General features: G+C 28.1%; 1 protein-coding gene across 1 annotated transcript; it reads right to left on the bottom strand.

The window, feature by feature from the left end:
- Positions 1–12,305: 12,305 nt before the first annotated feature.
- On the bottom strand, positions 12,306–15,376 carry LOC136086909 (uncharacterized). The gene is made up of 3 exons (XM_065809408.1): positions 15,354–15,376; positions 13,749–14,011; positions 12,306–13,013 (listed from the first exon to the last, which is right to left on the bottom strand). The coding sequence occupies exons 2-3, from the start codon at positions 13,926–13,928 to the stop codon at positions 12,306–12,308; spliced, it is 888 nt and encodes a 295-aa protein (XP_065665480.1). The 5' UTR covers positions 13,929–14,011; positions 15,354–15,376.
- Positions 15,377–17,305: the final 1,929 nt, after the last annotated feature.

Raw genomic sequence — 17,305 nt, 5'->3', positions numbered from 1 at the left:
GTAAGACGAGCACTTCACATTAGTTGTAAATATAAACAAATAAAAATAATTGATTATAATAAATGATAACGTATTATTTATAAATATTGCTTTTATATGTTTATATTTAACTGCGAAGTAAAATCTTGTGCATTAATTAACTTCCCTTTCTGATTTTTCTGAAACATTAACAGAGTTTTCCTTCTCCAACTAAGTTGTTCTTGGAACATCCTTACAAGTTGAATCCCAAAGATTACGCCTATACCTTTTATGGTTAATTCAAATGCAATTCACCATTTTATTTTTTAAGCTTTTGAACTACTTTTAAAAATATTGAATGCATATAAAGACTGATAATGTTATAAATGATGAACAACATTATTTACACCGCAAGTCAAATCTGTTGGCATATAATGTAGTATTATGATAATTTACATAAAATAATAAAGTAAAAATAAAAGGATTTATTCAGAAACTATTTCATTATTTACATATTCTAATAATTCTGCTATTTAATATTAAAGAAAAAACATAATAAATATACCCTACTAGATCTAGTCGCTAACAAAATGCCCACTTGAAAAGTCGCATCAACAAAAAGATAAAAACAACTTAACAGAATTAACATTGAATAAAACATTTATCATAAAATAAAAAGTTTTCTTTCGTATATTAGCTATATAATCTTATCCGATACACTGCTTGTCCAAGCTTATCTAATATATTAGATATGTTTTATAATAATAATTATATTTTATATATGTCAGAATTATACATTTGCCAAAGTTTATAAATAATTATTATTATATTAGTTTCAATGTACATTAGATAACTAGTGTATTAATACCCTAGTTATCAAATGTATATCAAAACTAAAATATTTGTTGTAAACATTAAAAATCAAACTGGTTCACTTGACATACTTGCAAGTTACGCAAAGTAAGCAAAGCTATTGGCAATAACTGGAATAAGTATATGCATAAATGATGTATAATTAAATATATAAATAATAAGTATATATATATATATATATATATATATATATATATATATATATATGCATTTTATAATGCATTATAATATGAAAATGTCCAGAGACGTAAAGACAGTAAAGGCCAGGGCTAAGACCAAGGCATTTTGATTCAATAGCAAGACTAAGAACAAGACAGTTAAGTCTCGGGACCTCTCGGGACCAAGATTTAATTCTCAAGACCAACATCTCTGGTAATATCATATTATGATGCATTATAAAAAGCATACATTTATTATATTTTAACTATTGCAAATATACCTTGTTGTTCATGTCTGTATATGTTAAGTTTAAATCATATTAAATGCAATGCATTATAAAAAACATATGATCTATTACTAAATACAGAAAAACAAAAGAATGCAGAAAATATTGTTTACTCAAGTTAGAAATGATTGTAACTCTACGAATTGCGACGGCATCTTTAAAAGCGCATTTGTTAAACCAATGGTGCAACTTGAGGTATGAAAAAAAAAACATGGTTCACCCATAGAAATTCCATTGGATTTCAATTTTCTTGGAAATTTACCCATGGCAATTCCATGGAGTTTCCATTTTCCATGGGAAAACAATGGTTTATTCATGGAATTCCATGGGTTTATTATGGAATACCCATGAAATATTTCCATAATGGAATACCGTAAGTTATATTAAGTTTCAAAAAATAAAAATAGAAATTAAAAATGCTGAAAGTAGAAGCGTACATACACATGAAACACAAGTACACTCATTTCATTATCTCTGGTTTACATTACTCATAATACTGTCATTATCATTGTTAGGAAGTTTGTAGTTACGGGCACTTCTACCCTAAATGGCTGGAGCATTTATTTGACATATTACTTTGTCATCATTAGTCTATTTTAAATTTAATTTGTTTCTATGCATTAGTTTTACATTGACATCTTGGTTTTCATTACAAATCTCAAGCACAAGTCCTATGTACCATTCATCATCGTAAAAACATGCAATGTATTTACCAGGTTGAAAGTTTGAAGGATTTTTTTTGCCAAGTTAATATTATTCAGCAAATTGGTATCAAAGTATCGCTAGAGATTCTCGCTAAAATAATTTGTCTCCACCTGGTACAAAACTGTAATAGCTTCTTGTGCCTGGGATTGTGCTTATCTCTTCATATTGTTTCTTTAGATTAAAATAAGTTTCTTGGTTATTGATATAATCACTTGAAATGTAAAATATGTTAACACCTTTAACGTTTTTTTCCGCCCGTGTAAACAGTTCATTTGGTGTAAAAATCTGGTTTGCATTAGCTGCTCGTAAACTTGCTTTTTCTGCTTCTCTTTTTAGAGTTCCTCCTGTTCCATCACATGGACTTTTCCCATTGGATGTAACAAAGAAGTGATGCTCAGCATTTATATTGTGATCTTCAAGATGGTATATTAAGCTTAACAAACATTTTAAATTTTTGTACTGTGACGCAGCACCATCACTGAAGTATTTTACTTTATTGATTGTGAACTATTGTTTGGTTATGGCGAAGATGTTCAGAAATCGTACAATAGCATTCACATTTGAGTTTATTTTTTTCATCTTTGTAATAAACAGAAAATGGATGTAAGGTCAATGGATGATTGGCTTGCCAGTAATATCCATATACAGCATCTTGCACAAGAAAACTATAGTTCTGTGCAAAATCCATAAGAATAAGACAAGTGTGCACATCAACTTAACATTTTGAACACACGTAAAGTGAGTGACTTCCACTACTGTTAACTGTGATGCACCACTTTGGCCTTGGTTCGCAAAACTTGCTAAATCCAACTTTGTGTGTAGGGTATAGCTTTTTAAACTCAAGATAAAGTTCTTTTAATCGAACTAATATTAAACCTTTTTGTTTATAAACTTTTACATTATTTATACGCACTGAAACAAAGTCTTTTTTTCCTAGACATTGTCTCGTAAACTCTTCAGATTCATAATTTTCAATAACCTTTTTTTTAACAATATCTTCCAATGGCTGTCCTATTTAAGCCTCAGGTTTAGCAAGTATTCTTTTTTCATTATTCAACTTTCGAGCTTTCTCAGCGAGATGTTCTGAAACTAAAAATGTTTTGCAAGCTTTTTCAATTGAACTACTATCAGGAGTTAGTGTAAGTAGTTGAACTTTTTCTTCCTTCAAACTTATTTTCGTTTTATTTTTTATTTCATTTAACAGTTTGTCTAAATCATTACAGTTTATACATTTTAGCATTTTTTCCGAATCTATATCTTTTGGGTCTATATCCAACGCTGACACTACTAGGTTTGTTATACTTGTTGCAATGTTTTTAGCCTTTTGTCCTCCATATCCTAATTTGTTGCGCCTACTTACATTTTTGAGTAGAGATATTTCCAATAAAGACATACTCTTATTAAGAACTGTCTTATCAAGGTCTGAACAACTAAAATCATCTTCAGCAGTTTCATATTGACTAAATTCTGTAATTTTTTCAAGTTTGAATTATTCAAACAGTTAGTACAAACATTTTGACCAGGTTTGATCCTAAGTTGACTTGCTATTGATATGTTGACTTTACAAAATCCCTTGATAATATTTTTTTCTTGTGCACTTTAAATGGATCACAACAGTATTTTTGAAGTGCTTCATATCTAGAAATATAGGCTTTTTCATGATAAAAACATATCTTTTCATTTGGTTCGAAAACGTATCCTATCCTTTGAACTAAAACTTCAGTATCTTTTAGTCTTATTCTTCCTATCATTCTACAGTATGACAATATCACAATCACTATCACTATATCACAGTCATCATTTAAAACTCTTCCCACACAAAGTTTCTCTGACATTTTTTACTAATCTAAAAATATTAAAATTGAGGGTTAATTACGTAACATTATAATCTAAAGTAAAACTTTTTTATATTTTTCCAGTAATAAAATCTGTAAAAATAAACTCTCAAATACAAATGTGATTAAAACTGTTTAAAATGCAACCAACAAGCAATTTATTCATATAACTATTTCTGCATACACTAAACAGTTTAGCCTTTGGTTCTGCAATATTAAAAACTAAAATAATAAAATCCAAAAAATACTGTGCAAATTTAGATTTTACTACAAACTCTTGAAGCAATTGAAGTATTATACACTTAAATTATAACCATGTGTAAATTATATCATTATAATAATATTATATGCATAAAATTAAACAAATATATATTATAAAATCATATTAAACAATTTAAGTTAAGACACTGATAATGCTATTTTAGGGAAAATTGATAACATTTATTCAGGGAAAAATCAAAATTATATAACTATGTCATAGGACTACAATTATGTCATAAGATAGAGTAAAGATCTTTAAATTTTTTTTGATGATTGTCTTTATATGGAACCTTGCCAGTAAAAAGTTTTATAATTTATTTTAAATGCCTACGCTACTTTCTATGCCTACAAAGTGAATGTAATATATCATTTTTTTTTTAAAAAGTGATATTTTAACAGGTTGCTGCAAGCGCTAAAATAAATTTCAACACATAATTTTATGTTTTTCTGCAAGCAGTTACTCTAAATACACAGAAGTAATAAAAATTTGGCACGGCTTGTCAGTTGGTATTGAACTGTAGCACCTTAAACTTTCCAAAATTTTGTCTAATATTGCGTAAATTAGCAACTTTGAGGTACAAGAACTCAAATTACTGTTTAAAACCAGTCTAAAACATCTGAAAAATAGATAATTTGGGTGAAAAACTATTACCATATAAAATTCCAGGTGATCTTATATTTTATTTAAAAAGTTGTAATCTGTCAAAAATCAAAAAAAAATACTGTAAGCTCCAGGGAGTGTATTCAGCAAACTTTTTTTTGCAAAAGTTTGTCGTGAGTTTGGCGTAATTCGAAACAGTGAAATTCGTTTTAACGAAACTTGCGCTGTTGCGTTTAACTAAACTAATGTAAGTTTTTTCGTAAGTTCAGCGCCAAAATATCGGTATTCAACAAACTGAAATTGTGTTCACCAAACTTTTTGAAAATTTGCTCAGCTCAATTTAAGCAAGAAAAGTTACGTTAGCTATGAGCTGCCTTAACTTAGTCGTAAGTTTAAGATCACTAACTATGAAAAATGGTGTAATATTATTATGATGCATATATTGTCAGAATTATATAGAATTTTACTATAAATTAATATATACAATTTATGGGTTAAATCGTATTTTAGGTACGTTAACTAAAAAGTTAAAAGCGCAACTTTGCGCATTTAAAAGAAAAGCGCATAATTATAGCATAATTATGCAACAATTGTTAAAATATGTTTAAAATCCATTTCTTTGAATACTTTTAAGTTAAAAATAATGCAAACTCTTTCGTTTAAAAATATTCCAATAACAAAAGAAATTCTTAAATTACTTTTTAGTACGCAATGAAAAAGTTGCGCTTTTTAGATTTTTTTTTTACCTACATAAAATACGAGTCAACCCAATTTATGTATCAAGATATTATAACATATTATGTATAAAGATATTATATTATAACAAAGAAATCATAGATATTAACACAAATATGAATCCATCATTATAATTTAACAACTTATTAACTTAATAACATCTAATATTTAGATGTTATTATTATAAATGTAGTAATAAAGCATCTTTTATTATAATATCATAATATTATTGTTATCTTTTTTTATCATATGATCAATTTATTATCTTATAATTGTAGTATAACAGCATAAATTACGAAATTAATATATTTAAATTATATGCATTATGATATGATATTATAAATAAATATTGGAACATCTTTATGAAAAGAATCAAGATGTTACATTAATAAATAACTTAAGCTTAAAGTATTTATTTTATATATATTAAGATGTTATTATAATAACATAATTATTAATAACATAACATCGTATATAAAATAATAGTAACATTGCTATATAAAATATAATATTATAGTATATTATATATTAATTAGAGTGTAAAGTATATATTATTTATTTTAAAAGATGTTATATTGTTTTGATGCAGTCATGATTTTGGTAATATATGCATATATATATATATATATATATATATATATATATATATATATATGTATATATATATATATATATTTATATATATATATATATATATATATATATATTTATATATATATATATATATATATATATATATATATATATATATATATATATTTATGTATATATACATATATATGTATATAATTATTGAATTATTATATTAACAAAATAACAACTATATCTTTATAAATATTAACAAAACACTGTATATATTAACAAAAAAGCAACTATATTTTTATAAATATTCTATCTCACAATTTTTTGTTAAATGGTACATGTCTCATTAAGTTTAACGATCATAGTTCATTTAGTTGTTTTAATAGCTTTATTTAGTTTTAGTTTAAATGGAAATTTAGTTAATTTGGTCAAGATCAAATCTAGCGTTAAGCTCAATAGGTTGCTTTAATTGATTACTATGATGTAGAATGTGTTCAAAAATTTCATTTGTGTAAAAATAAATAGAGGTAGACTTTTTTTTTTGTATTTCACCTCCCCAAGGCCAAAAAAGCCACTACAGATGAGGAGGCTAATTGTGGTTAAAACCCTCTCCCAACTCTATTACTCCGAAACACGAACCTTGACGAACAAGGCAGCTGCGCGGAGAAACCAGTTTAGCGCGGTACTACCAGGGACGAGGTGGGAATCGAACTCGGAACCTCTCGCTTATGAAGCAAGCGCTCTACCACTACACCACTACCGCATACACATCAAGACATTAACAATGATTTGTCGCCAATCATGTTGAGGAGCAACCCAATTTCTTCAGAATCAAAAAAGCTAATATCAATGAAGCTTTTTTTAATTGGTAAAAAAAAAAATTGGTAAAAATTTTCAAAGAGTAATTGGTAAAAATTACTAGTCAATTCAAAAAAAGAATAATATTTTGATCATTTATCGTTTAATATGCTTGTTTTTTATTGACTGTTACGAATGAAGTTAGAAAGAGTTGATTTATCGACGTCTTACTTAAGAATAGCTTTTTTCCTTTTTTAGAGATGTTGTCAAAAGGTATCCTTGATAAAGGTTTTTATCTATTTCTGAATTAAAAAAGACATTGGAATATAATCCTAATGCAGATTTCCTTTTTGCTTGTTAACAGTCATGATTACACCATTTTTTCAGCCAACTACACCAGAAAAAATATATTTCAATAAGGTTCACCATCAGGATCGCTCTCGATTTCTGACCACGGAAATACTTAGTTGCAAAAAACTGGCCACGTTTTGTAGTTGTTTTGAAAACTGTCACGGAGAAAACTGTCCGTCGGAGTAGATTGCAGTTAGTTTATGATAAATAAGCGAGAAATTTAGGTTAAATAGTAGTATCAACTTAAAGAGTAGTATTAGTTTAAAGCGTTATTATTATTCTTCTTTATATTTATACTTATTTTGTCTATAATTTTATTTATACTAGAGCTTTATTTGTTTATTTGGATTTATTTTATTTATTTTTTATTTATGCTTGGAGTTTGAAGAAGTTTTTTGTTATAAGGTTTTAAAGACTTGGAGTTTTTGATTTGCTTGTATTATTAAATAATTATATTTAACAAAATAATTCTTTTTTATTCCTTATTTCATTGATTTTAACTTTGCCATTATTTTTTGCCTACTGTTGAAATAAGGTTTTAATTTAGTAAACTTTTATGAATTTAAGTTTACTTTATTAATCATTCACCAACAGTTAAGGAAAAATTGAATTCAACTCAATAAAGGTAGGATTAGTTTTATTTACAGGTAACATTGCAAAATATGATTTAACTGTAGTTAGATAATATCTTATTGCGGTTTTGTACCATTATTTATTTACATTTATTTTACATTTATTTACATCTATTTACTCTACTATAATATGTCTGTTGTACTATTTCTTAAACCCCACAAAGTATACCTTATCTAATCAAACAAACATGTCATCGTTGTTTATGCAGTTGTGTATCATTAATGGAACGGTTTATTTAATAGAATAGTGACAAACTAAAGCAGTTTCCAACTACTTTAGCTTATTATTATTGTTGTTTAAAAATAAATACTGATTTTTTTTTAAATTATAAAATTAACTTATCATTCTTGTAATTGTTTCAGTTGGTTATTTTATTTTTATCATTGTTATTTGTATCATTAATATTATTAGCTGGTATTTACTTAAATTTTTCGTAAATGACCTACATTATTAGGTTTTTTTATGTCAAAATATATAGTTTGGTTGACAAAGTCAACCAGTTTGGTAGATGCAATTTTAAAAAAAACTTACTTTAGTTTCTTAAATAAAATGGATTAAGTGAATGATGAAAAAGAAGAACAAGACTTTCTCAATGTTAATATTTACTTAACTAAAGGGGTATATTCCATTAGTTGTACTCCCAATGAAAAGAGAATATATGTTTAAAATATGACAAAGAAGGGTTTATGGGTTGAGATTACTTTTAGCAAAAAGCAGAGAAAGTAAATTGTTTTTTTTTGTTGTAGTAAACATCTAATTTATCACCTTATAAGAACAACCACTACAAGGTTTCAGAACTATTTTACTGGCCTAAAAATTTTTGATAAAAATTTTTCTATTATAATGGGAGATCAAAGCAGTAAAAGCAAATATAAAAAATCCATCTTTTATTTAAGATAATTGTTCAAAACTTAAAATATTATCATGAGTTTACTTTGATTCTGCTACAGTCCCTCAAGTAATTGTAGAAGAGTCCACCCAGAAAATTTCAAGTTTTCATTTTCAATTTTATATTTTGCACAAAGTCAAAAAAAAGGAATTCTATTTAAAACACATTTATAATATATATATTAGTAATATATGTGGCAAAAGTTATTTAGGTACTACATAAATTGAAATGAAGGTTGCAAAAACAGTTAGGTACTAAATAAATAATTTAGTTTACTAAAAGTCAGGAAATTGCCGTTGATATGGGCGTTGCTATAGGGGCTGAAAAAACTTCACTTAAAAAAAATCAATTATACTTATAATATTGAATATATATATTCTAAATAATCCAAATGTTCATACATACATACATATATATATATTTATATATATATATATATATATATATATATATATATATATATATATATATATATATATATATATACATATATATATATATATATACATATACATATATATATATATATATATATATATATATATATATATATATATATATATATATATATATATATATATATATAAATATTCTCAGAGCCGTAACCACCGGGGAAGCCTAGGCTCATCAAAAATTTTTTGAATTATAACTATTAGGGAAAAACATTTACGCAAAATAATTTTAACAAATGTTTTATCCCCTTCTTCCTTTAAAAAAACCCTAGTGCCCCCTAAAATCAAAATTGTGGTTACGGCTCTAATTCTGAATCTAGAATAAATTTCAAACAAGGTAACATAAAAAACATAATTTTTATTTTTTTACTATTTTTAACTCAAACCTGAAACGAAATATAAAGTTCTAAACATGTCAGTGTTAACATTTTTTTAATTTTTTTAAACTTTTAAACCGGTAAAAATTGAACTTGTGAACTAAAAAGCTTCAGGTTTATTTATATGAGTTACATGACGCATAGTATTACTATGTTGTAATCGGAAGTGGTGTAGTGGTAAGAGTGCTCGCTTTGTAAGCAAGAGGTTCGGAGTTCAACTCCCACTACGTCCCTGGAAGTACCGCGCTCAACTTAGTTTCTCCGCGCAGCGGCATTGCTCGGCAAGGTTCGTGTTTCAGAGTTAAATACTTAAGAGAAGGTTGCACCACGAAAAACAAAATAAACATGATTATCATAATATTATTATGCTTAGTATATAAAGTGTTCAAGTTTTCTTTATCCCGCAGAATAATGCGCGAGTTTTCAAACCATCGTTTAAACAAACGCTAAAACACATTGCTTGAGTGGTCCAAAATAAATAATCCGCAAATAAGTAGGACAGTTTACTCCAACGTAGGACAGTTTGCTCCGGAGTAAATTGTCTAAACGGAGAACCTACTCCGCGGACAGTTTTCTCCGTGACAGAACGTTTAAGTTTATCAATGTCTGTATAACAAAAAAATTTTGTTATACGGACATACATGAAAACATACATAAACTTATATGTTCTCAAAACATCTCGGAGTTATAGATAATGTGAGTCTCAACCCACACTAGTTTGGTGCCCTTCACTAGAAAGGAAAATTGCTAAAAGACATACTAGTCGTGTAACATGAACAGTTAGCTGTGCTTGTGTCGGGTGCTCCAGAATACAGTGAGGGAAAATTGCTTGGTGTTCCCGTTCTCGTTGATTCAAAAGGAGAGACTCAAGCAAATGCAACATTGGATCTTCTAGAAGCTTGGGATATAAGCAAGAATGTTGTGGCATTAAGGTTTGATACCACTGCCAGTAATAGTGGCATCCACAATGGTGCTGCTATTGATTGAAGAAAACTTAGGTCGAAAACTTCCCTATCTTGCCTGTCGGCATCACATTTTTGAAATCTTTGTCGGAGCAGTTTGGAAGAAATTATTTGGAAACATTTTTGTCCAGAGAATAATTTCTTTGATGAATTTAAAACTGCTTGGCCAGCATTGGATTAACAGTTGCCAATCAAAACTTTTGCTGTTGAAGGCACCTGGTTGCAAAACCTCAAAGAACAGACCACACAGCATTTGACACATCTACTTGCTAAAGAAGGTGCTACAACATTTCCAAAAGATGACTATCGTGAATGTGCTGAGAACGCACTAATCATCTTTGAGCAAACTCCACCACGGGGTGTATACTTTCTTAAACCAAGAGCTATCCACCAAGCTCGGTGGATGGCATGTAACATTTATGCGAACAAAATGTTCATGTTTTCCAAACAATTGCCTTATGATCAGAGGATGACGACCAAACTTTTTAGAACGGACAGATATTCTCTTTTCCACACACCAGTATGGACAAAAGCTAGCATTGGTGCTGATGCACCTATGAATGACCTGCAATTCATCCACGACATGATGGACTACAAAGAAAAAGACAAGGAAGTTGCTGATGTCATTCTTTCTAAAATAACCAATCACCGATGGTATTTGACAGAAGACGTAGTTCCATTTGCGTTCTTCAGCAAACATGTTAGCTCCACTGTGAAAAAAGATATGGCAGCCAAACTCTTGGAAATTCCAGTACCCGAAAAATTTCGTCATGGTAAGCCAGTTTTTTGTCAAATCGCTCGTCAAACAGGTTTGTCAAATATTCTGGGACCTGAATCTCAATCATTGTTCAGCATTCTTGGCATCAATACAGATTGGCTTGCTAAACCAATTGAACTGTGGACAGAGCAACAAGGATACAAAGAAGCTGAAAAATTTGTTCGTACGGTAAAAGTTTTAAATGATACCGCAGAATGAGGAGTTAAACTGATATCAGAATTTGCCACCATCATAACCAATGATCCAGAACAAAGAGAATGGTAGCTGCAGGGCGTTGAAAATCACTGGCAGCAATATCCTGATTTTGGCAAAAAAAACTCTTGGACAATCAAACAACATTAATAACATTCAGAAAGACAGTCATAATTTTTGTTTTTGGGTTCCCGTCTGATAATTTGACTATAACTGTTAACCAAAAATGCAGAACCAGTTTGTTTAAACTGGATAATTTAACATATATTATGCAAGCTACTTTTGCTTGGCTTGATTTCTGTGATTTCATTTCTAAATACTTAAAAAATTCACAATAATTATTTCTCTGCGTTTTAACTAAAAAAGATACTGTTTCAAACAGGAAAATGCGGCTTGTCTTTAGGGGCTCTGAGGGGGCTCTAGAATAGTTATTAAATTTAATAAAAAAATTTTTTACATTATACACAAACACTAAAATGGTAAAGAATTCAATTTGGATGCTTTTGAAATATTTTCGCATAGTGGACAACCCTGATATATATATTTATATATATATATATATATGTATATATATACATATATATATATATATATATATATATATATATATATATATATATATATATATATATATATATATATATATATTTACAAATATATATATATGTATATATATATATATATATATCTATATATATATATATATATATATATATATATATATATATATATATATATATATATATATATATATAAATACATAAATATATACATATATATATATATATATATATATATATATATATATATATATATATATATATATATATATATTTATATAAATATATATTTATATATATAATTATATACATATGCCACTAGGTTATATTAAAATTGTATGCTATAGACATAAAATATATACCTGCTGGTATTATTATAGTATCTTTTCGAGGAGGATCAATCAAATTTAAACCAGGAATTATTCCATTATCCCACTGCTTGTTTTTCCATTTTGGTTCATTGCAAAAATTTAGGCCAAATCCACAATCAATATCTTTATTCTCTGTTGAGTTTATTAGTTTAGCTGTAGAGATATTTTGAGGCGCATAATCCATTTTTAAAACATAAAAACTATGACCATGCAGATGAATTGGATGCCCCCAACCTGCCCCTATTCCAATATTTGTAAAAATCATCTGTATTGTTTTATCATGTGGAATTTTTAGCTCATAATGGCAATAACACACTTTATCAGGCCCACAATCGTGCTCCTTACAATCATAACCATCAATTTCATCTCCTTGAGTAAGAGAGTTTACTCCTGGAAACTCAAACTTTCTTCCATTTACAGAACCAGGGGTTTCTTTGCCACGTGGAAATGCAAAGTTCAAAAAATCTTCTTTGCTGTCTGCCGTAAATATAGGAAACGGATCTTCCTCATCAGCATTGTGAAGGTCAGACATCAGTACGCAATCAAGATTAAGATGTTCAGGAAAGTATTTAAAAGGGCAGTTTACAACTTTACAAGAACTTTCTTTTAAACAAAGTTGCTTAATGGTTGTAGGTTCATTTTTAGATGATCCTTCCTAATGTAGGATAGCTTCTACCGAGTGATTTTAAACGCCGTCCTGTTTCAAAACAATGTTATATTAGTACGTGTTTATTTAACTATTTTAAAGACTTACTGGAAAAAAACTTTTATATAACTTTCCAATTATGACTGATATTATGTAAAACTCAACAATGATGGTAGAAAGTATTTATCGCTGACAAGTGGTGCCACTTGTCAGCGATTAATAATTTCCATAACCACCTAATACTATATAACTACTTTTTACTAGGTTTTTTTAAAACATTGGCAAATAAATCGCAGCCCTGAGAATAAATTTACACCTATATCAGTTTCCGGAATAATTCTAATCAGATTTTAAAAAACGATTACTCATTATCTTTTTGTCCTTATAAGGCTGGTTTTTATTTGGTGTGAGGAAATTGTTTGACTTTAAATCCAAAAGACTATGATTGTCTAGTAGTAGTAGTAGTAGTAGTAGTAGTAGTAGTAGTAGTAGTAGTAGTAGTAGTAGTAGTAGTAGTAGTAGTAGTAGTAGTAGTAGTAGCAGTAGAAGTAGTAGTAGTAGTAGTAGTAGTAGTAGTAGTAGTAGTAGTAGTAGTAGTAGTAGTAGTAGTAGCAGTAGTAGTCGTAGTAGTAGTAGTAGTAGTAGTAGTAGTAGTAGTAGTAGTAGTAGTAGTAGTAGTAGTAGTAGTAGTAGTAGTAGTAGTAGTAGTAGTATTAGTAACAGTAGTAAAAGTTTATATTTTACCTCGATACTTTCCGCTCTGATCCAATAATTATCTATTGTTTTATTAGCATTTAGTATAAAATCAAAACGCTCTCCAGGCTGAACGATGACGGATTCAGCTGAGTATGGTTTTATATCATAACCATCTGATGCAATAACGCTAATCTCGTGTCCATCAACTGAAATGCGCATCGGGTACATAGTTCCAACGTTGATTGATCGAAAACGATACTTTAATCCATGTTTTACTGTGTACCATGTTAGCGGAGCACCATTACCTTTCCCTTAAATGTTATGTTAAAACAAGTTTAAATTTTTGTTGCTTTTTTTTATAAAAACTGTCAAATTACAAAAGAACTAAAAAAGTCATTAACATATTTTAGTTTGGAAAGGGAAAATATGAAAATGAAAAAGTAAAAATGAAACTTTTAAGTAAAAGCAAAAGTAACAAAAGTTTTTGAATGGTTTTGCAAAATTTTTAATTTAGTTGTGCAATTTTTATACTTGGTCTGCTCAAATTAGCTATAACTTGCTTGAGCAGACCAATGAATGATTAAATGCTTGCTTGAGCAGAGAGTATTGTTCACCACTTGTTCCTTCACCTAAAACTCAATATTCCGTGACTCGTCATTCAAACTTACATCATCTATACTCCAACAGGCTCAAAGAACATTTTACTAAGTTTTTTCTTTATCATATTGTTGCTTTGGAATGGGATGACAGGAGTAGTGTTGAAAAATTTGATATAGTGTAACTTTTTTTAAAGAGACCTTATGACGCAAAGGATTAGTGTTGCAAATGAATTTAATGAATAGTGTTGAAAACAAAAAAAGGAATAGTGCCGTAAATTTTAAAAGGAATTTTGTCGCAAATAGTAAAAACGGAATAGTGTCGCAAATAGTAAAATCGGAATAGTGTGGCAAATATTCAATAAAAAAGTATTTGTGAATATATATTATCTAATGTAGCGTATTCAGATCAGCAATTTCTTACTTGTTTTGTTTATCTTTATAGCATGCGACTTATACAGGTAAAAAAAAAAAAAAAAAAAATAATAATAAAAGAAAAGATTACGACCCAATCCCAAACCCTGAGTTGATGTAGCGACACTTCTTTGCGGCAGCAAGTTACAAGATAGTTGGTGTGTGTACTATTGGCTATTTCAGTATGACACTAGACATGTTATCTAAACTTGCATTTTTAGTTAATATTATTATTTTTATTGTTGTTTTTAGTATTAATATTGTTATTGTTAGTATTAATATTGTTATTGTTATTGTTATTATTGTTATTATTATTATTATTATTATTATTATTATTATTTTGACACTAATCATTAAATTCATTTTCTAAACTCCTTCTTTTGTTTTGTATTTGTCACTATTCCGATTTTACTATTTGTGATGCTATTCCGTTTTTGTTTTGTTTTCTGCTGATTGTTCGTTTTTCTATTTTTGACGCTCTTAATTAAATATGTTTGCAACATTATTCCTTGTTTGTTACAAAAATATATTTAAAAAAATTATCTTATTGATGATGGTGTTAAAGGAGAGAGTGGGAGGGAAAAAAATTGCGTTCTTTTTATTCATACTTGGCCTTTTTTTTATTTCTTTTATAAAACCTAACCTGTATTTGGATCTATGTATCTTTCTTTATGTATCTTACCTGGGACTATAGCCCCCTTTAACCCAAACCCTCCTTAGTCCAGCACTGGATATAAGACACGAGTATGTAAATAGAAATTATATTAAACTCTTTATAAGTTAAAAGAACATTTGTTTCCTTATCAGGCAATCGTAAGATGTTATTTTATATAAAAAAATATCGCTTGATTTTATTAAAAAATTATAAAAGAGCAATATTTCGAAAATATTTCTTCCAAACGTCACTTATTTTGCTTTAAGTTTTTTTTGCGTTAAAAGTTATTTTCTTGATTATTTTTTTTTTGTAATTGTCTCTCATTGTTCCAGTTCATCTTTTTTGCGCTTTTTTTTCGTTTTTTGAAATGTTCTCAAAACGACTAAAAAATCTGGCCAGCTTTTCGCAACGAAATATTACTCCCGTGGTCAGTTATTGAGAGCGATCGCTTCCGCTTCCCGACCAAGCCTGCCTTTAGGTAGATAGTGATGTGGACAATCCTTTGATTATCTCAAAAACCATTGGTGTTCACAAGAGAGGTGGAGCACTTCAGTGCTCCTAACATATGCTCACTCAAAGAATATATTGCGGGATATATATTATGTGCAGTTTGCTGGAAAACCTTTACAATTGCATAGGATTAGAAATTCCAGATAACTTAAACTTTGAGGGCAATGATGAAGATAATGTACACCATGTTCAGGCTGAATTAACACAAGTCAACCAATTCGACTTGGCATTGTACAAAGAACTCTAATTAAAACTTTGTTTTTAAATTGAAGGCGATAATATATTGTTGAATGTTACAAGAATTTTTTTGATATTTTATATATGACTTGTTGAAGCATTATGCAAACTCCAAACTTATGCTCATGCTTATGCCAAATTAGTATACAAATTTTTACGTGATATTTAGGGTTGAAAAAAAATGAAAGTTTTTTAGTTTTTATTAATTGTATATTAAACAATTGTCAAAATTTATTTGCTTCTTTGTACAATAATCAGTTCTGAACCCCTAATATTCTATCTCTATCTCTTTTCTACTTTCTAAATTATTTTCCTAGTTTTTATAATAATATTTTTTACTAAATAAATAATCAATAAAAAGTTAGTTTTTATAGTCGAGTCTTATAAAAAATATTATTGTCATTTTACTAGGCTGTAAAAAATATTATTTAGTAATAATCCCTAATTTAAATTAGTTAGAAATTTATGAATTCAATATTTAAAAAAGTTTGTTTTATAAAATTACGAAAACTTGGTGCATTAAAAAATAAAATCAACTTGTGGGCTATTCCACGTTGTCACGGCGTGACATTTGACGTTCTTTTTTGAGAAAAACATCAGACTTTAGCGCATTTAAAATTAAAAATTTTTTCATATACATTACAGTTTCTAAAAACAAAATTATTCAGTTTTAATATTTTATAGACTTTTAGGTACACGCATTAAAAGGTTGCGTCAAGACGTGACAAAAATGATCTAGCATTTTCCGTCATTAGAAGAAATGGCAGTAGTTCAGCTCTTGTAGATGTTTTGAAATATTTTTTTGTTATGCCTTGGATACTTAAAAGGTGTTATAATAGTTTCATAACATTATTAAAATGTTTTAATAATTTAAATGGAGACACCACATAAATATATCAACGGAGTTTAAGTCACACCATGACGTCACGGTGTGATCAGTACAAAATCTTTGAATATTAAGACAATAACATCATCAAAAAGACAGTTGAAACAAAAGAAACCAATTTATTAGGATTTGCACAAGATTGGTATAACAAAAACGTTTAACAAAACAGTTTATTTACAATAATTTCAAAAAAAGTCTTGTAAAATTCAACTACGTTTTTTTATTAAATTTTATCTAGTTAACTAAGTATGATGCACTTGAATAAGGTTTTATTTCCATTTAATTATTAAACTGTTTTAAGCAATGG

The sequence above is a fragment of the Hydra vulgaris genome, chromosome 11 (genome assembly GCF_038396675.1).
Source record: "Hydra vulgaris chromosome 11, alternate assembly HydraT2T_AEP".
Taxonomy (NCBI): Eukaryota; Metazoa; Cnidaria; class Hydrozoa; order Anthoathecata; family Hydridae; genus Hydra; species Hydra vulgaris.
The sequence above is the reverse complement of the archived record's forward strand: the minus strand, read 5'-3'. Positions and strand labels throughout refer to the sequence as shown.